General features: G+C 33.8%; 1 protein-coding gene across 1 annotated transcript in view; it reads left to right on the forward strand.

Moving 5' to 3' along the window:
• LOC129223064 (dual 3',5'-cyclic-AMP and -GMP phosphodiesterase 11-like) overlaps positions 1–21,038 on the forward strand; it is a 527,973-nt gene extending 506,935 nt beyond the window's left edge. Inside the window, exons 17-20 of the mRNA XM_054857629.1 lie at positions 3,589–3,666; positions 13,413–13,476; positions 20,518–20,592; positions 21,033–21,038. Coding sequence (XP_054713604.1) covers positions 3,589–3,666; positions 13,413–13,476; positions 20,518–20,592; positions 21,033–21,038 — 223 coding nt within the window. The remainder of the gene's footprint in view (positions 1–3,588; positions 3,667–13,412; positions 13,477–20,517; positions 20,593–21,032) is intronic.
• Positions 21,039–21,599: the final 561 nt, after the last annotated feature.

Consider the following 21,599-nt stretch of genomic DNA (forward strand, 5'->3'; position numbering starts at 1 on the left):
GATAACTAAGAATGCTTACTTCAATGTGCAATTTTAAACTACAGTGGACTCGCGCAACAGCGTGATTCGATTTACACGAAATATCTATATAGCGAGCTTTACTCAAGTAATGAATTTTAGAGCTAACGTGAATTCCTCACCCTGTAGCACGAAAGTTTTCATGTGGGAATCGCGGGGTTCAAGTATCACCTACTCTATTGGCTACTAAATATTAGTTTCGTGAATGGACTTTCCCTTTAGCATCACTGTAAGCGGAAGTTCTCTAACCGTACTAGTCGGAACATCGCTTTGTTAATTTACAAATCGCCACTCCACATCTCTTTCATTCTAAATATGAGTTTGATGAAACATAAGTTCACATAAACAGCTGTTTATCTAAAGTTTGAAAATGGAAGGAAAAATACTAATCTTTGACAAGTAAAGATTTTCGATATGCTTGAACAACTAAAAAATGTGTGGAATATAATTACGGTATCTATTGTAGTACTATTGTAGTGTGGGGGTCATGGCACACTAACGAGGTACGGGGAGATATACCGTATCTCACGGTGAGCAAGACCCACACATTAAGGGGTAAACACCCAGCTGAGCGGAAGCTCAGTATGGTGACCTTCCCCGGCGCAATAAGCATCAAGCCCGTCCGTAGCACAGACGACTATCGACTGCCGCACTCAGTCCCGCGTAGCGGGCCCCCCGTGAGATGGAACCTAAGGCCTACGGCTAAGAGGTGGGGTGTGTGCGGAGAAAAGTACTATTGTAGTGTGGCATTTTTTTATTGCTACATACTATACGTACCGTTTCATTTTATGCCATTATCTCCCACTGATTTTGTGCATCCTAACAGTATTTTTATTCAATAATACAGCTTTTTTAAAAATACAGTGAAATTTCACTTCTCTATTCTCTATGTTTAAATTCGGTAATAGGAAGTTAAGAAATGGGTTAAAACAGTTTGAGAGACATTTTCAAATGTCTCAAAATGATTGGTATACTCATAAAAATCGTATAGATACCCTTTTCCATGACGCGAAATTTCAACCTACGCTAGGAGCCTTGGAACACATCCCTCGCGTAGAAATTCGACAGTAATTTGCAGGTGACATTGATACCGTAAGCTTTTTGAAAAAGGAGCAAATTTGCAAGAAACGAAAAATTCCCGTGACCATATATTTCTATAATACTGTAACATTTGTTAGCCGGCCAAACAAAATGCAGTTCAATATCATCGTCTTCCATAACATTTACAGTAGCTTCCATATTAGGTGGATATTAGCACAATAGTCTCATTGAAATCTAAAATGTTCATCCACGGGACATTCTCAGCTGCCAGAAAACACAAACGCGGCACGGGCGCCCATATACAAAATTTTAGGGGGGGGGGTCAGATATTTTTCTTATGGTTTAGTAGAATATTTTCACATAAAAACTGATTTCATTATAGATTAGAATTATCAAAGAAATTGACTTTTTTAATAACTTATTCATTAATGGCAGGAGAAGAAATGTTTTTACATTTTTGCGAAGAAAAAAGTACCAAAAGAAAGAGGTAAATTCTAAATCAGAGGGGGTGGGGCTTGAGCCAAAACGTGCCTTCCATATGGGTGCCCATGAAACGCGGTACTACATTGGCAGTTATCTCTTATTCTTTTCTTTCTAAGCCATAAGGTGAATATTGGGGAAATGTGAAAATTTCGTTGCTAAACAAACTAATGGCGTCAAACAGATAGAACGTATGGCGTCAATCTGAGGTCAGCTCGTAATTTTTAGAGTCTTCCGAATCTGATTGGTGCAAAATTTACTCGCGTAAAATTTGCACAAGTCAGATTCATTTGAAACCTCCATTCCTTTCTTCTTCTCTTTTTTTTTGAAACTTTATTTAAAAGTAGTTTTTAGAAATCGCTACAAACTACTTTTTTTTGTATTGAACTACTCACTACACTACTTTTTTTGAAAAGTAGTGCGCTACACTACAAACTACTAAAAAATGTAGCTACTACAGTAGCGTCGCTACTTGTAGCGCGCTACTTCCAACCACTGGTTTAGCCTCATCACTTTGCAATAGAACACCTTTCGGGTTTGTATTTTCTTTAGTTATCATAAGTGAGAACTGAGAAAAGGAAGTGTAAAACTCTGTTAAAAATGGTTCAGAAATTTGACTTTTAATCGTATATGGGTTATTGTGATCTCAAGGTTGTATTTTTTGAGTATTACAGTAAAACTTCTCCTAATGGACAACCCTCAAATGCGGACACCCCTCTTATGTGGATAATTTTTAATTTCCCAGTTCCAATGCAAATAACATTATTAAACCCCTGTCTTGCGGACAAAAAAATTTGTGCTGTTAGTGTCCGCATTAGAGGGATTTTACTGTACTATGAAGAGTTGTTTCATTTTCACAGGATAATTTTGACTGAGTTAGCATCCTATGCTGCAGAAATCACATTGCATTTTAAAAATAGTTCTGCTGTGGGAAGGTAAAGTGCAATATCTGAAGAAATGAGGTTTTGAAGTATTTGAGAAAATGTATTTTGGATTCCCCCCTAATAGCAGGAAAATGTTGGAATTTGATGTTCTTTTTTGCTTTAGTTTCAGCAGGAGCTAAGTAAGTAAGCTTGTGCAATAAAGATAAATTACAGTCGATGACAAAAATGCAAAAAATGAGAAATGAAAGCTTTGCCATTACCATGCTTTATCTTCTCACAGCAGAGTTCTTGTCTCCTGCTATCCTTAGAATTTTCAATTTAGCTATCTGTAATGTTACTTTTAACAATCACTTGAGCGTTGTGTTAAAATCCGTTCATCCGTTGTGTCGATTTCTTTGGTACACAGTGGCATAGAATGAGTTTGACGATTTTGAGATACAGTCGGACCTCCATATATCGAAGTAGCAAATTCAGGGAAAAAAATTCGATATATAGAAATGATTTTATTTTATCCTAAAAACCTCCTAACACATTAAAATTAAAGCTAATTTTCGTGTATGAAACCTAATTTCTAGTTTATACGAGCATCAGATTAAATGAAAGTTAATAATTAAGACAATAACAGAAATTACATTTTTGCGCCTTTATAAATCTTCATTCCTCGGCAATTCAACTTGATCCCCAACATTAGGGGCTCTCGTTTTCACAATATGATCGAGAGAAAAGTAAAAAATCAATCTACTTAACTTGAATGATTTTTTCTGCTGCTAAAAAGACTAGGAATGATAATCAACAGACAAAAGGGATAACTTGAACTGATTTTACAATGTTACTGGTTACAACTAAGATTTGAAATAAACTTGAGGGAATTTAAGAACTCCAGAACGAAACAACGACCTGTCTACACATCCCTCAACCTCAGATTCCTTATGAGTTTCGTAGCAACCTTTAGTGAACATAATTTTCTCCCCTAACCTTCATTATTCATGAGACAAACAGTCTAAAGTGGAAAAAAAATGTACGAATGTTTCGGAAAAAAAATTTGATATATAGAGATTTTTTCGATATATAGAAACAGTTTTTCTGTGTAATGAACATAGAAATGTCAGTTTCTTGCTTATGATATTTTTTTAGTTTATTAACTAATTGTTCTGCATTTTTTTAGGCGAAGAGGTACATTTTTTCATATTGTGGAAACCAAAACACATAACTGGAAGAGAGAAGATCACAGGGAATTACTCAGGTAATCGAAATATAATGATTTATAATGTTCATATAATTAACTACATCAGTAAAATCTTCCATTTTCAAAATAATGTAAGAAATTGTTTAAAGCAATAATTTTTACAAGTTTCAAATAATCAGTAACCGTTACGTTTTTAGAAAATTTTATCGATTTCTCTTGTTCACACTTAACTTGCTTTCATTTTTATGGGCAATTTTATTGAGTTGAAAAGTTATATCATAAATTTTATAAGAAATGTTTCATTTATTTCTTTATTTGTATTTTCTTTTTTGGTGAATTTTCATTTTGGATGACAACAAAAAAGTCTTTTTTAATATGTATTTGTTTTTAATAGTTTAAACATTTTTCTGTAACTGTTTGATATGCAATTCAAAATCAATTCTGATGCTAGAAAATCGCTCAAATGTCATTATTTGTTCCTTTATTGAATAAGAATGTCAACATGCTGTTTATTTTTAGTTGCTATAAAACACTTACTTTGTTTCATGTTGTTCTCTTTGGCAAAAATATATCTTTCTTGTACAGTCAAACTTTCTTATAACAAGCTTGAAGAGACTGCAATATTTGCTCATTGTAACCAAGGGCGCCCATATAGGGGAGCCATCCCCCCCTTAGAAATGAGAACTTCCTTGCTTTGCAAAAATGTATAAAAATTTCTTTTCCAGCCATTAATGAATAAGTTAATAAAAATGTCAAATTTTATTATCTCTAATCTGTACTGAAATCGGTTTCCATGGGGAAAATATTCTGCTAAACCATGGGGAAATTTTTTGAGCCCCCCTTAAAATTTTGCATATGGGCGCCCTTGATTGTAACCGATGTTTGCTCGTTATAACCTAGTGCTCTTAAAGAGGAGTTTCAAAAATATCATTAAAATTCATACATATTTAATTCATTTATTTTTCATTTTTAAACAGTATCAAAGAAGTGGGTTAATTGGCTTTGAACTGTCTTATTGTATCTTGTGTCATTGTTTAATGAAAACTCATGGCCTGAAAAAGTGACATTTGCACCCTTGGTTTCAAAAAGGTTTGAAGTTTTTTAATAAATAAAAAGGATTGAATCACTTGTTCCCAAAATTTATGACTCGTCACTACCTTTCTGTTGATTTGAGAATGCTAAAGAGTTTTTCAAAAAAGGATTAGCTGAACTGACTCAAAGAATTTAAACAGATTAAAAAAAAAAAATCCCGTTGGTATTGCTCGCTATATATTGATTTGCACATTAAAAGCGAGTTATTCTCACACACTTAACATTATGCCAACCAAATATTTCTAATTTCCTTATTTAATAAGGACTCATTATAAGCAAGTTCCACTGTAATATGGCAATTAAAAATTTTAGTTAACAGGTTAATAAGAGGTTATTTATTATAACAACAGTTGGCTCTCTGTTTAACGACTTTCAAGGGACCACAAAAAATCGTCCTTAAGAAGAAAGCGTCCTTAAATAGAATGCTTTTAACACTGTAGTGGACCATCTGGGACCGTGAAAAGCCGTCGTTAAATAGAGAAAGTCGTTAAATAGAGCGTCGTTAAACAGAGAGCCAACTGTAGTTTTTAATGTAGTTGAACTCACTTATCAGCCCTGATTCAATGAGAACCCCTATTTAGCGAGGAAATAAAAAATACTTGGTTGGTACAAAGTTAAGTCTATGGGAGCATAACTCACTTTCAAAGAGTAAAACCGGCTCAAAGCAAGCAATATATTTGTGATTCATAAAATTTCTATTAACTTCCAGCTCAGCTTGCGGGTTGTTCTTCAAAAAGTAACTTTTCTGTCACACGCGTTTTACAAATAAAACTTTAAGGAACAATTCATTTAACAATGCTTTTTAATTTTATTAGAAATATAACCTGCCAACGATTTTTTAATAAGTTTTTATTTTAGTATATTTTTGGTTCACAACATGTGAATTCTCACCTCCCTAGCATGTCACGCACCTTGTGGGACTGTTTATGATGCTTAATCACTTGTTTAATTAAAAGTATATACTTATTTATTTGTTATAACTTTCACAAGTATCTCAAATACTAATTGTTTAAGTATATTTAATTTTTTAATCTTGTGTTTTAGTTCGTTTTAGTAGCACAAAGAGTCATGTCACACAATAAATTTTCTCCTCCATTACCTAAACACAAAATGCCATTCCTCATTAACACGTGGCAGTAATGACATCAAATGTTATTTTCCATGATACAAGATAGCCCCTTTGTTTATTTTCAGCCATGGTTGAAGTTGTGAGATTTTTGTCGAAAAACAAGAAGCTAGATTTTGCTTTAAAAACTTAGTGTGATTATTCTGACTTCTCACCTCCGTGAATTTGAATTTCAGGGATGTAAATTAATGTAAAAAAAGAAGTGAACATTTTTTTTATGCTTAACATGTGCAGGTTGTAGCACTGAAGAAAAAAAATCCATTAAAAAAATGTATCTATTAGGCCTATATTAATGGAAAGATCCTCAACTCCGTGACAGACCTTATCAGTGTCATTATTTCTGAGGTGAAAACAAATGAAGGAGGGGAAATACATCAATAATAGGCATGCAACCAAAATATAAATTGCCAGTATATCCTCGAATATACCAAATACTATGTTTTAACATACATTTGAAACTACTAATTAAGGCATACTTTAGTTAAGCGAGCTTAATATTATATTCCCACTAATCATTATAACAGCTGATTGTTTACACAATTAACAAAATCACTACTTTGATATTAAATTGGCCTCGATTTTTAAGTATTAAAAGATTTTTTCTTTCTTTTTATTTCCGTGAACAAGGCATTTTTTTTATTATCTTTATTTATGAGTATAATAATTTGAACTTAGCTGGGCCATTGTTTATGGTTACTTCTAATAGATAACACTTTCATGTAAGAATGAAAAAAAAAAGAAAAAAAAAGGCTTCGAAATTGAAAAATATTTGCGTTCAAAAGTTACGTTTTCTGGACCCTTGCCCTTTTTTGGTAAATTTTCTTTAACATTTCTTAGTCAACCAAAGCTAGTAATGAATCATAAATCCGCAGAACAAGAGATGACAGCACTCCTCTTAATTTGTGGAGTAAAGAAACATTTAAAAATTATATATGTGTACATGTGTATTTCTCAAGAACAATGACACAAGGAACATTCAGACAGTTCAAAGCAAAGTAACCTACTTCTTTGATACTGCACAGTGATTAAAAGATTTAAAAAAAAGAAAAAAAGTCACTATGATGATTTTTAGGATTTTTTTCATGCACTCGTTTTTTAAGAGCACTCAGTTGTAACGAGCAAATATCTCAGTCTCTTTGCGATTGTTACAAGCAAGTTCGATTGTATATCCACCTGATTACACAATTCATTGTATACGGTTTGTCCCAAAAGTAATAAGACTTTTTTTAAAAACATAGTTTTATTGATCAAACATGTAATAAAATTTAATACTCTTCAAGATAGTTTCCTCTTGCGTCTATACACCTTTGCCCATGTGTTTTCCATTTATCGAAGGTCCTCTGAACTTGCTTTTCGGAATGCTGTTAAGGCTCCTCGTTGTGGTCTGTTGAATGTTGTTCGGGATCTCCAGATGCTTTCCTTTTAGCTCCCTTTTCACCTTTGGGAGTAAGAAGTTTGCCGGGGCTATAGAGTGTCTGTGACACCGATGAAACACTGTTCCGGATCAGTTAGGAGTTGACAACAAAGACGGTCGGGCAAGACTTTTGGCACGTTTGGCGAAAATCTTACGCTTGGCCAAGTCTTCCGTAACAATTCAATAAACATCTGTTTTTGGCAAATTTAATATTTCTGACATCAAACAAACACTCATTTGGCGGTCTTTGTTCAGCAAATCTCGCACACAAGGCACATTATTTACAAATTTGTGCTTCTTCTAACGTTGTTTTGTCTTACTTTACTGTTCAGCACAAAGGTATTTATTTATCTCACATTATTGTCTGTTCGCAACAATGATGGACGCCCAGAAGGAGCCTCATCGGTGACTTCCTCCTGGCCCTCTTTGACTTGTGCCACTTTTTGACCTGCTATTAGGACAAGCAATCATCCTTGAAGGCCTGAGTGAACTAATCGAACGTTTTCATTGCCGTCTTTTGGAATTTGACGCAAAATTTTAATCGCATAGCATTGCTCCAAAGTTCTCTCCACGACAATGGCTCTGCACGGAGGTTCACTAAAATTGACCTCCCACCGCTCCAAGAGCTTATAGACAACTGAACCTGGTGTCTCTGGAAAGCTTAGAGTCCCCTCTACCACTTCCAACCGGTCGTGCAGGTGTGGGCAATATAGTTTTGTGGCAAAAAATTCAGTCTTATTACTTTTGGAGCAAACCGTATAATTTAATAATTTTTTGATAATGTTGGTAAAAACAACCTATACTTTGAATCTTCATATGAGTCTGAAGGATCTTGTTCACACCACTACGTAAGATGTTCAGATTTAGGTGATGTACAGGTCTATTGTGACATGAGAATGCTCTGTCCATGCTTTTAAGTACACTGAATAACGAATGCTGTTTTTCTTTTCTTTTTTTTAAATACAAATAGCGCTGCTTTTTCCTTTAAGTTAGATTCTTCCCCTAAGACTAATTAATTACAAGTATCAAACACAATTTTTCTTAAATATGGGCTTTATGTGAAAGTTAAAATTAAAGTTATTGACTTTTTATTCACTAAGGTTTAATCTTTATGCATGATACAGAACACAACATAATGACTATTTTAGGTATTCATTTTTCAAAATTATTGCATTTTAAAAGAATGCAAAAAAATTTAAAAAAATTTACTGTTTCTTTTTTCTTACAGATGTTCAATGTGTGAGCCTTTATTGCATGACAAACATCTAATTGGCATGTTGAATGAAATGGATTGCAACGCAGTTTGTTCCAATCCATTTCATTCAACTTTTTTGATTTCTTTCGATTAAGCTACCTCAAAAGACACAATTTATTAAAATTATTAATCACGATTCTAAAAACACAACAGGAATTTTAAGAATGCATTTGTGCAGCATTGCAAACCATGGACATTATGATACTAAAGTGTAGAACCAGCTCAGCTAGAGATTTGATGTTTGTTTTGTCAGAAAGGGCGAACACATTGAGTATTTGCAATTGAAAAAAAAAGAGAAAAAATTAAAATAAAATTTTATAATTTCAGGTTTTAATTATATTAATATGCATGTTAGTTTCAAAAATGTAATTTTTTAAAGTTAAACATCCTTTTGTTCTCTTTGTTCTTCAACAAAACAAAGATACAGAGGGTCCAGTAGGTAGCAAATGCACATACCCATGCTGCTTAACATAATGGAGGAATAATAAAGTCAGACCAAACAACGTAAGTAGAAGCACAAATTTGTAAATTACAGCAGACACGTGTTTCGGCGTTACAGGGAACGCCTTTTTCAATGCAAAAAATAATGAGCTTATGGATGAAAAGACATCATCCATAAGCTCATTATTTTTTGCAATGAAAAAGGCGTTCCCTGTAACGCCGAAACACGTGTCTGCTGTAATTTACAAATTTGTGCTTCTACTTACGTTGTTTGGTCTGACTTTACTATTCAGCACAAAGGTATTTATTTATCTTATAATGGAGGAATGTCAGAGCGATTTTAAGCAAGCTGGTGGTGGGAGCTCAGCAGGGCCGATCCTAGGGTGTTGCCCGTGTGCAAAGACCTAATGTGCCGCCCCTGAAGAGCAATTAGCATGTTTTGACTAATACTTAACGCCCATATAAATCTTTCTTCAAATTTCTGTATCAAGTTCTAATGTAAAAAAAAAAAAAAAAAACAGAAGAAGGATGAATTTATGTAAAACGTTAGAAACTCCTTAGGTACAATTTATATCTTTGAAGAAAATAATAGGTACTGAAATTTACTAGTCGTAAAAACGCATTTTATAGTATGTCTTTGATGACGTCAGAGAAAGGAGAGGGGGAAGGGGGAATCGCCCCCAGAAAATATACGAAATTGGCGTATGAAAAATAGCTGTAATTAATCTTTGATTGTGTTTGGTTGCAAGGACAAAAGAGTCAGGAACATTCAAGGTCCATGGGGAAATTTTCAATATTGACGTCAAAAATTGCAGTTTTAGGAAATTTTTCGCGATTTGAGGGGAAAGTAATGTTGGAGTTCTTTCCTGAAATTCTTTCAAAATTGATGTCAAATTGCAGCTATTTTTTGTGACCTTAGTTTAGGAAGGATCGGCGCTCTTCCCGAAAATTTTCTGGAACAGAAGTTTTAAACACGCAATTTCGGGTTATCTTTGTTGAAATTGCTGGAGGGAGGGAGATTCGGTCATCTCCTGTCGAAAGTTTTCGAAATTGAAGTTTAAAATCGGCACTATTGTTTCAAAAACACATTTTTGGCTAGATTTGGACACGATAGGGGAAACGGGAAAATATTCCGAACTGAAATATTTTTCGGAATTAAAATCAATTTTATTCTATTTTTGTGAAGGAAGGATTTTGGGGCTCTAAAAAGCGCAATTTTGTGCTATCTGTAGTGACGTTAAGGAAACCGGGAAGCAGAGGATCTTTCTGAATATTTTTCCATATTACTATCTGAAAAATACAACTAAATTCCACCTCACCTCGGCGATTGATGGGGGATGCCGGATGCCCTAGCTCCGTGAAAATTTACATAAGCCATCCGGAATTTTTTAGAAATGGAAGTCCCTAAATCATATTTTAGGCATTGTTTGATAACGATGGGACAAAGAGCGGGCAGGGGTTCAGTGTGCCCTCAAGAATTGTTTTTTGAAACTGAAGTCAATTTCAGGTTAGTTTAGGCAGGAAGGGTTTAGTGGCTCCATGGAACCATCTAAAAACGAAATTTTGAGCTATAGTGATTACGTTGGAAAAAAGGGGGATCGAGGGTATTTCCCCCAAAGTTCTTCCAAACTGATGATTGAAAAATGCAATTTTAGTTTGTTTTTGAATACGTTAAGTGAGAGGGGGTGGGACTGGGGGCTTCTCTAGAGACGCTAATTCAGACTATCTTTGGTAGTAATGTTAGGGAATGCATTTCAGGGCTCTCTACCTCAAAAATTTCGAAAAAGAAATTCGAAAAATGCCATTCAGCAATTTTTGATGACGTTTAGGGAGGACTGTCTCTAGAAAAGACTTTTTGGAGCCATCATTTTTAGGCTATGTTTGAGTACATTAAGGAAGAAAGGGTGAATAAGAGACTTAATTGGATCCTTAAAATAGGTGGTTCAACCAGCGAAATTTTCCGAAATTAAAGTCCTAAAAACGCAGTTTGAAGCCTTCTTTAGTCTCGTCAAGGCATCATTTTGGATCATCGTTTTAGAGTCACAATTAAAATTTGTAACTCGGGGCAAAGGCCCTGTCCTCCTACCCGATCTGAAACCGGGCAGTTCATTCGTGATTTTAATTAGAAAAAATTGCTGTAAAGGGGGAAAATTAAAAATTTTAGTTTGTTGATTATATATGTTGGACTGTTGCAATTTTCCATTGTCTCTCCAGTCTCCACGCATCCATGACTGTTGAACACAGAGTTTGTTTGAAATATTTGCGAGAATATCCTATCAGTATATTTTTTTTGCACAAAATATGTCTTCATTGTTTAGGGTCAATAAAAACTTGGGAGGCTGGGTGAAGCATTAGTGCCCTTTAGAAGGCAACCTTTCATGCTTCCGGGGGGGGGGGGATTTTTGTCACTGCCCCTCCCATGTATCCATACCTGATTACCAGTTCTGTCACAAATTTTGCAACCAAATGAAGCATGTGTGTAAAGAATTGATATCAATGGATAATTTAGCAACACAATGTGCTCTAACATTCCATTTTTCTTAATATGCTACGCTGTTGGAAAATTTGCACTTACTTAGATAATTGAACATTTAAAATTCAGCATATTTATTCGACTTATTATGTTATCTTGTGAGAAATTCTTGAGGAATTTTGCTTGATTAAAAGAACTATATGATGCGGCCCACGGCCGCTCCTTGCTTTGACCGCCCGTGTGCGGTGCACACTTTGCACACCTGCTAGGATGGACCCTGGAGCTCACTTTCTTTTGGAAAGTGATTGCACTCTGTGTATCGGTTTAAACAACGTCGAGTGCCGCCTCAGTATAAAATGTCATCCCTTTTTCAGATGACATTTGAATAATTTTACCCAAAGTCAAATCATTGGAAAAATTGATGAAGTTCGAAGTGTAACAAGTGAGGCTCTAGAGCCTGAGATTGCTAACAGCATTGTTTTGCAACTTTGGAGAGCTTTTCAAACAACAAGACTAGCTGTCTAACTGTTCATTACTGGTTGTCCTCAAGCAGCCATGGCAGCAGTGATCCTATATGTTCGCCTATAAGAAATAAGGAACTTTCAAAAACTGGGAAAGTAATAGCAAGATGCGTCCAAGAGACTACTGAATGACTATTTGTTTTGCACTTGTCAGCTCATAGTAATTTAAAAGGATGAAAAAAATATTGTTTTTTAAAAAATCGCACACGTATGTGTGATTCCTTAAGCAAAAGTTTTTGTTCATTTGTCTTTAAAGTTATTACCTTATGAGCTGTCATATACTGTCAGCCCCGCTTAATCAGGTAAATAAATGATAAACGAAAACCCTGCTTATACGAATAAAATTTCCCGGAACCGAAAGTTTCCCCATAGATGTAATGTTAAAAATCCCCGCTTAATCAAATAATAATGTTCTGCTTTCCTTAAAAATTTCTGAGAAAAATTTGATAAGAAATAAGTTAAGTAAGAACAATTATCAACGTAAAAATATAAAACAACATTTCTCCCCATCACCGGGCGAGAAAACGTTCATATTACATCAAGACATTTCTTCTATTCTTATTTCTTTTGTCGTTGCCATTACAAAAAAAAAACTATGAATAACGCAGTCGATAGTTAAATTAAATAACACAAAGAAATATACACATTTTAAACAATAATAAATTGACAAAAGTGTTCCCAAAAGACCTTAAACAAGCAATCCATTATTACAGAATTTTTCAAAAAATAATGTGCTGAAAAAAAATGCCAAAACAAAGATTTCATAGTTCAAGTTTTAAGTTACTTTTATATAATTTTCATGAAAAACTTTTTACCAGTAACATTAATTATTTGTATTTACTTTATATAGCTATTGATTTATAGTTTTAATTCAAATATTGCCAATTTAGAAAGGTAAAAAATTTTACCCGCTTAATCAAATATCCTGCTTAATTGAATAATATTTCTTGGAACGACGATATTTGATTTAAGCGGGGCCGACTGTACAGGACAATATGGGGGTTTCATGGTATGGCCCAATATCACATTTCATTGACACGAAGAGGATACGCAGTGCTGATCTGTTTGTATGATGATCTGTACAGTGTGTATGTTTAAAACCTGTTCATTGGAAAAAGCGTTTTCGTGCCGGGAACATCTGAATTGGAAGAGCTTTACCTGGATTATTGGTGTTTTATTGTTTATTTATTTTTTGATGAACTGACTGTTACAATATGTATAACCCAATGCATTTTTTGTGATGAATATTCATGGAACAAGTGTTCAACTGTCTCATTTTCTTGCAATGAAGTGGAGCACTTGCTTTAATTTTTACTATTTGTTGTCTATTTAAGGATAAAACTTTCTTTCTTTTTGATTTTTTTACCTATTAGTATTGTAGTGATTCGTGTGCTTTTAGTGATGAAATGCTCTTTTGGGAAAAAATTTTGTTAGTTGCTTTGCATTAATTTATTTACCTGGAAACTTTTTCTTTGTTGCAGAGCTATGCTTATGACTATTTGTGATATTGCTGCAATTACTAAGCCTTGGGAAACACAGAAAGTTGTAAGTTTTGTTAGTCTTTTTTTTTCTTTTGCTCATTTATTGAAAATTGATTTGCAATTATTTACTTGTCCATTTGCATTCAATTTGTTGCAATTTTTTCAATTATTATTGTTTTTTTTTTCTTTTTTGAAGATAAGTGAATCTATTCTTAATATATTTACACAGTTGCACCCAGAGGCGTGCACAGAAATTTTGGGGCCTGTCACAAATGACTTTTATGGACCTCCATATTGTTTACCCCTACCTCCTTGCATATGTTTCACCCCTCATTTTAAAAATGTTGAGCCCCTTCAGGCTCGGGCCTGGGCTAACAGGTGTCCCTTCTCCCCCCCCCCTCCCTCATGTGCGCCCCCCTGGATACACCTCCAAATAATTGACAGTTATAAGAGAGAGGAAGTTTTGTCCAATCTTGGCAGGTGTTCGCTATTAAAATTATTTTGTGCGGGGTTGTTTGTCTCGGATGAAAGAAACAGTGAATCACAGTGCAAAGATGCAGTGATGTTTTTACATACAAACAGTTGTGGAGATGCATTGTGTAACATCAAGCTCAATGTAATATGACATTTGCTTTCTCAATGCAAGCGTGGATAAAATGAAGTAATTTTTGCAACGTTACAGAGATATTTATTCATGTTAATTAAGCTAGATTTTAAAAAATCATCTCTTAATAATTCTTGTGCTCACTGCAGAATTTGCTGAACACACTTTAGGATATGTTATGGTGGCAAGACAAATACATTACAGCACCAGAATTAGTAAAAGCAAATAGAAAAGCAAAACTTGTCAATGACTATCATTCTAAAAATAAGTAGATTTTTTCACCAGCTCAATAAGCATTGCAGGATGTTCACTTATTAATGTGAAATGGCCTTTCTCTCATGGTGCACAATATCCTATTGCGTGATGCTGATCAAGCCAGTCCATTGTTCAAAAGTGTTCAGTTGTTGCCAAGCATTATGCTTGTGGAAGAACCAAATCTTTTGCAATTGTTGGGCGTTTTGCGTCAAAAAAGATTGAAGAAATCTTAAATTATCTGCAAAAACATCGTTTGGTATTTATGGTGTTAACAACACTAGTTGAAACATGCATCTGTTCAATGTTTTATTTTTTAATGAAAAAATTCAGAAACTACAATGTAGGATTTTATCACTAAATGTGTTTAAAGAAAGATTAGCTAACGCAAACAAATTTTTAAAAGTATGTTTGGTGTTTTTCAAAAGTGTAAAATCCTTCTCAAAATTCGTTTTGCATTTGAGGCTGACAATGCTTGATTTAAAAAATGGAGTTATAAACTTCTTTAAAAATGGGAACCTATCATTAAAATGGATTGCAGATGCTGTGTAAATAATTTGGCTGCTTGTAAAGCTGGAGCCATACCAGCTGATATTGAACTAGAAAGTATGAAAGTTCCTATAAGTGTCAATTAGGTCATTGTGTGAATGTAAAGAGAGATCAATAGACCCCTTTAGATTGCCAAAGAGCTTTTTGGAAGAGAGCAAAAAAGAAAAGTGGATAGGGCAGTTCTCAAAAGGTAGGAACAAAAAAGTTAACTTTGAGCAATTTCAAAAATTTTCGAATTTGACATCAATTTTGATTTTATTCTATAGTATGCATACCTAGAACACAATATATGAACATGAAAAGACATCAGGTATTTGTAAAAATTGTTAATTAGCAAATTAAATCAGCAGTCTGTAGGTAACAGATTTTGGACATTGTTGTCCTGTAGGTAACGGATTTTGGACATCATCATAACGTAAGTTTCACCATTTTTGACAATTGTTAATCTGATTTTTAACTTTTCCAATGAAAATTTTATTTACTACTTTTTAAATTTTGCAATTTAATAATAAAGAGGATAATTAATGAAATACTTGAATGGCTATACATGCTGCTCCTTACATATAATAAAGTTTTGGAATGATTTTGAAGAAATTGATGCAAGGTTAAAAAAAAGCTTCAAATTAAAAATAATACAATTGTAAAAAGTGACATCAGTTTTAATAATGAATATTTTTCTAATGTCATAAGGATTAAAATGATGTCTAAAAAAATTATTGAAGAAAGAACTTCGTATTTCTATTTGGAGATCGTTAAATTATGTTTCCAAAAGAAAGAAGAGAAAAAGAATTCTAAAATAATAAAAGCGGGGGAAAAAAAAAATGCTAGCGCAGGTGATAAAGTCGCCAAAACTGGTACAGCTGACGATAAACTACATTTGTCAAATTGGAATTCCCCTCTGGTAACCTTTAGCTTATCGTATACTGTGCTGTCGCCAACGGAGGTTTGCTTGGCGATTTTAGCGCAAAATGGCTTTCGGTTCGATCATAAGCAGCCATGTTTCTACTGTAATTTATGTATTGTTCAATGTGTAACATATTAATTATGCAAAATACCAATGGATTAAAGAAGATAACATTATAATAACCTTTTTTATTGAGGTTAGAAGACAGTAGATCATCAAAAATTTTGAATAAATGGACAGAATTTATCGGCGTCAAGATCGTAACGCCATTTGGACATCTCACATGTACGTTTAAAAAAAATTATTTTTCTTCTAAGATACTGCATAAAAGCTTATGAAAACATTTTTAAACAATTAAAAATTGATTCTGAGGCTCGATAAACACCTTTAAAATGAAAACATCATATACTTAGTTCTCAAAAAATAGCATTGTAAAGATCGTAAATTTTGGACATGCATCAAATTTCAAACTTACTATTTTCTAAAATCGTTTACAAAGTGAATAATCTGTCTTTACTTTTGTTATTTGTGTAAAATATTAACAAAAAATTATTCAGTGTAAGATTCATACCTTTAAATTTTTTTTGAAACGTATGGAAATAATTTAAAAAAATTTTTCTTTAATGGTACATTTGCTCAGTTAACGTTTTGGTATGTCCAAAATTGCGCCTTTTAGCAAAGAAAATATTTTTTAAGGGCATTTAAAGAGCATTTTTTCCATAATTTATGTCAATTCTTGTCTCTATACAGTATTATAATTTAACTCAAAAATTTTTGAGTTAATTAAAATGAAAGTTATTTGGTGTTGAAGCTTCAAAGTTGAGGTCTGTGTTTGCTCCCACCTTTTGAGAACTGCCCGATACTGAACATAGTGTGGTGATGCATCCCACACTCTCCAGAGTATCTGCACTCCTTCATGTAATTGCGCTGCGAGCGCAGAGTAAAACAACTACTACTTCTTCCCGGAAAAATGGAATGGTGTGGTGTTTACGATTACAACTGACGAACCTCACGGAATGGCTTGTTTTCACTGTATTGTTATTGAAATAGTAAAGTTATTTTTATAACTAATGATGTTTACTCAAGTCTCTGCACACACCCAGCTCACTACAATAGTAAAGTCAAGCTGTTTTAAAACGATGCAGCACAGTCAGTATATGCAAAGCAAACATTTGCGAAAAAATTGTTCTTTGAAAATAAAATAATAATAATAATAACAATAACAATAAACAAATAGCTGTGAAAGCCTTCAAAATATGGCTGAGGGAGAAAGAGATACATTGAATGCAGTCACTAGAGAGGTTAAATTTTTTACTCTTTTATCTTCAGAAGAAAAACAAAGCTTATTCGTACTTTTTTAAAATTGTTGTATCGGCATTTAACCCTAAAAATACTTTTATACTAGCTCCGCATAAACACAAACTGCAAGACTTTTAGCAACATCTTTTCAGGAGTCTTTTAATAAGCTTTATCAAACCAGCTATTTTGAAGAAGAAAAAAAAAATAGAAGTTTTGCAACACTAAAATTCAGATGTACACTGGTGTCCAAAAGTTAAGCATAATTGCTATTTATGTGAGTAATGAATGAAATATATATCGGAATAGGAGTAAACGTGATATGCGAGTGCAACACGGTTACAAAACAACGAAACTATTAAAAAAAACTGTAGTATTTACTTTTATTATTCAAAAGAATAGTTTGAAAGAAAATTAGGCGTATGAGGAATCTACTCTTTGCACAAAAAAAAGGAAAAAAAATATGATACTGAAGTTTAAAAATGTGTATGACTACCTCTGACAGCCATGCACGCTGCACACCGATCACTCATGCTCTCTATGACATGGTAGATGGGTTGTGGGCTCAAACAATTCCAAGCATGCTGGAGAGCTCTTTTTAACTCCGGAACGGAGCTTGGCGGGGACAAATGGACTGCAAGTTCTCTCGCGAGAATATTCTAGACATGTTCAATAGGGTTCAAATCAAGGGAGTTCTCTGCCCACGTCATTCGCTAGATATTTTCTGATTTAAGGAAGTCATAGACCACAGCTGTACTGGGATATGACGCATTATCTCCCATGAATATGAAGTTAGGACCGACAGCACCTCGAAACAAGCAAACATAAGGTTCAAGAACTTCGTCTCTGTATCTTTTACCAGTGACAGGACCTTTCTCACACATAAGGAGGTTGCTGCGACCGTCCAACATAATGCCCGCTCATACCATTACTGACGCTGACGCAAAGTGATATCTTTCTCTTTTGTTTCGCGGTTGGAAACGAGTTCTCTTTTCTCTCCATGTTGTTACCTGATGAGAATCACTCTGTAGAGTAAAGCGGGGACTCATCATTCATCATCACATTGGCCCACTGTCCCCACACTCCAATGGTGATGTTGCAAGCTCCAGTTTAAACAAACGCGTTTCTGTGCTGACGTGAGAGGAATGCAAACTGCTGGTCTTCTGGCATACAGACCAACATGATTAAGTCTCCTGTAAACAGTTAGCTTCGAAATTGTTATTCCTGTGGCGACACTGAGCGCCAAACCCAGTTCTTTGGTACAGCTGTCCCTATGACGTCACGCAGAAGTTGCCAGAAATCGATCTTGGCGAGCGGTTTTGACTCATGGTCGACCTGGTACTGGCCGTTGGAGAACATCTCTCGTATTTTGAAACCTCTGCCACAGTCTCAAGATTACACACTGAGGCACATTAAGAATACGAGACACTTCGGATTGTGATCGTCCAGATTCCAGCATTCCAACGATTCTTTCCTTCGCAAACATGTCCAATTGGCACCTTTGTGCCATTATTAATCTTGTTTCACCAAAACCAATGTTTCTTGGAACAGCAATTGCATGAAACGCGCCTGAACTCTCAGAAATGTGAGAGTCGTTTTATCCACATTCCGACATGCGCACCCATTTCGCGAATGATGCCATCGACTATGATATTTTGCATAAGCATAATGTTTCTTCTTCAACCAATGAATCTCCATAAGTAATTTTATATAATTTTATGAACATTTACAAGAGTTTTCTCACATTTTATGAATTATGCTTAACTTTTGGATACCAGTGTATAAATGCTCCAAAAGAAAGTGGACGTTTCCACCAGTAATTTTACTTTTGAAATTTGTCAACAACTAAAGCTAGTTGACAAGAAAGAATTTCATTCAAATGTATGAATGTATTACGTAGCAGCATGCTCATCTATAGCAAAAAAAAAATTTCTTTATCATCTGAAGTTTTTCTGAAAATATAGTAAGCTCAAATGCTGTTGAAGCTCAGTTTTTTAATGATTTAAGATAGTTCAGCTTCAAAAAAAAGTTTTGTTTTCTTTTGCCCAAAGAGGAGAATGTAAATGATGAAGACGTCTGGAAAAATTAGAACTATTTCATGCTCTCCAAACCAATGATCTAACCAATGTTTCAAGAGAGAATAGAGTTGATATTCAAATTCATATTTTAAAAACAAATAAAACGAGCTGATGTGTGCATCACATGACTTCCTTTTACTCCAATTTAAATGTCATTTTCCCATTATTGGCAATTTTAATGTGATTCAATAGTTTACTCTCTAAATATCACCACCAATGGCCAAATTTAAACCAGATTTAAAATTTAAAAAAATCGCCAAATTGGCGACAAAATTTGGTGATCAAAAGACTGGCGATATATCGCTAAGTGTCCGCCAAATTGAAACACCACTTGAGTTTACATCAAAATTAACAATGATTTCCCCCCAAAAAGGTGCAAAAGACCCCTTTAGAAACACTGGAATGCAACCAAAAGGGGAGGTGCTCAACTAGACCCTACTAGGAGTCTATGTACCAAATTTCAACTTTCTAGGAGTTACCGTTCTTGAGTTATGCAACATACATACGCACAACCGCACATACGTACATACGGATGTCACGAGAAAAGTTGTTGTAATTAACTCAGGGAATGTCAAAATGGATATTTCGGGTGTTTATACATTCTCAGGCACTTATCCGCGTGTGGTCGGGTTGAAAAAAAACTCAACATTAATTTGTGGGTGAGCAAAATGGAAATTCAGACTGAATTTTGAGTGAAATTTTTTTTGCGAATACAATACTTCCTTTTTTGTAAAAGGAAGTAAAAATGTAAAGAGTGTGTTAAAGTATGGCAAAATTGCTTGTGTCCTTCTACTATTTTAATTATCCAGCACAGTAATACGGAATGTAAAAGACTATTCATTGTTTAAAATGACAATAATAATATATTGCTTTGATCTTCATTATTCGAGGGAACTATTGAAAATGTATTAATTTTAAAGTGTAAGAATGAAAAGCTTTGTGACGCTGCGGATTTCAATAAGGATACGCTTGTAAAATCTAAAAGAGCAACTATGAATCACCTCAGCTGTAATTAGTTGTAATATTTTTCCAAAATATTGGGGAGCATTTTGAAATTAAATGATGTGTATTTAATTGGCTAAGAGTTTTATAAACATTTGTCATTTACTTTTATTATACTTATACCACCTTGGACAATGTGAGCCAAGACTGGAAGTTTCATGATTTCTTTTCAAAATGTAAGCCTTAATGACAGTTAAATAAAGTTAATGCTGACTAATAATAATAAACTCAATTTTTAAAGAAGAAAATATGATTTTAATACAAATGTATGCTAGTTGAAAATCTTGTTTCTTTTCTGTAATCTTGATTTCTTTTTTTTTTTTTTTTTTTTTTTTTTTTTTGAGTTTGAAAGATTGGTAGGTGTGAGATAAAATTTCTCCATGCAGTATTTTTTTTTTTTTTTTTAATTTATCTTTACAGGTTGCAGAACTTGTTGCTTCTGAATTTTTCCAACAAGGAGACATTGAAAAAGAAAAACTTAAAATTCAACCAATTGTAAGAATTTATTTCATTGATTTGTGCCATTTTATTAATTCAATTAAATATCCAGTTTTTTTTTTTTTTTTTTATCTCATCTGTATACAATATACATCATTGCAATACCTCCTTTCTCTTGTTATGGCACACTTGTTGAGACAAATTAAAAGCTCATTGATATAACAAATCATATAATTTCAATATAAATTACCAGGGCCAAACTTCCAGTATAGTTCTGTCTGCTCAACTTAGAAGATTATCAGTAGTTCCAGTTCCTATCCTTTCTACTCAATTGAACAGGGTATTCAATTGTGCAGTAAAGCTTTAAATATTGGACATATATGATTAAACTTAGGGAGTTAATACGTAACGATTCCATATGAGCTTCTATTGCCAACTGTAAAAAGTCAAATTCTGAAATAAGTATTCTGATAATGATTAAATTATATGTATTATAGGTATAAAAAACTTAAGAAATAATTCACTACTAAATTACAAAACCCATGTTTGTTTTGGACTTTCACAACTTGATTTAAAAAGAAAAAAAAACTTTTGTTGTTTATTTTTAGACCTTTTTTTGTTTTTTGGTTAGTTTCAAGAAGAAACTATCATTCCACTGAAAATCAGACATTTTATACTGCATGTGAGAGCTTTATATTTTGTTTTTAATGAATATTTTAAAAATGTAAGTTGACAAAAAAAGCCTAATAAACCCACATGTGTGATTTCTTATTTATTTATTTTTTAATTCCACGTTTTGAAATGAAGTATAGAGTTGTCATATGCAGGAAAAAAAATTTCTGATTTTCTGTTGAATGACCCAGTACAGGGCTTACCAACCTACAGGCTGCAAGCAGATTTTTCCTGATCTGCGGGAAGCTTCAAACTAAAAGCATATTTTTTTTTAATTGACAATATATTTCTTTTTAAGCATTTTAGAAGAAAACTAAGCTAAGATAATCTCAAAAACTGCTGTGAAGCATGACCGTAGCCAGAGTGGGGCAAGAAAGAGCAACTGCCTCTCC

The sequence above is a fragment of the Uloborus diversus genome, chromosome 5 (assembly GCF_026930045.1).
Source record: "Uloborus diversus isolate 005 chromosome 5, Udiv.v.3.1, whole genome shotgun sequence".
Classification (NCBI taxonomy): Eukaryota; Metazoa; Arthropoda; class Arachnida; order Araneae; family Uloboridae; genus Uloborus; species Uloborus diversus.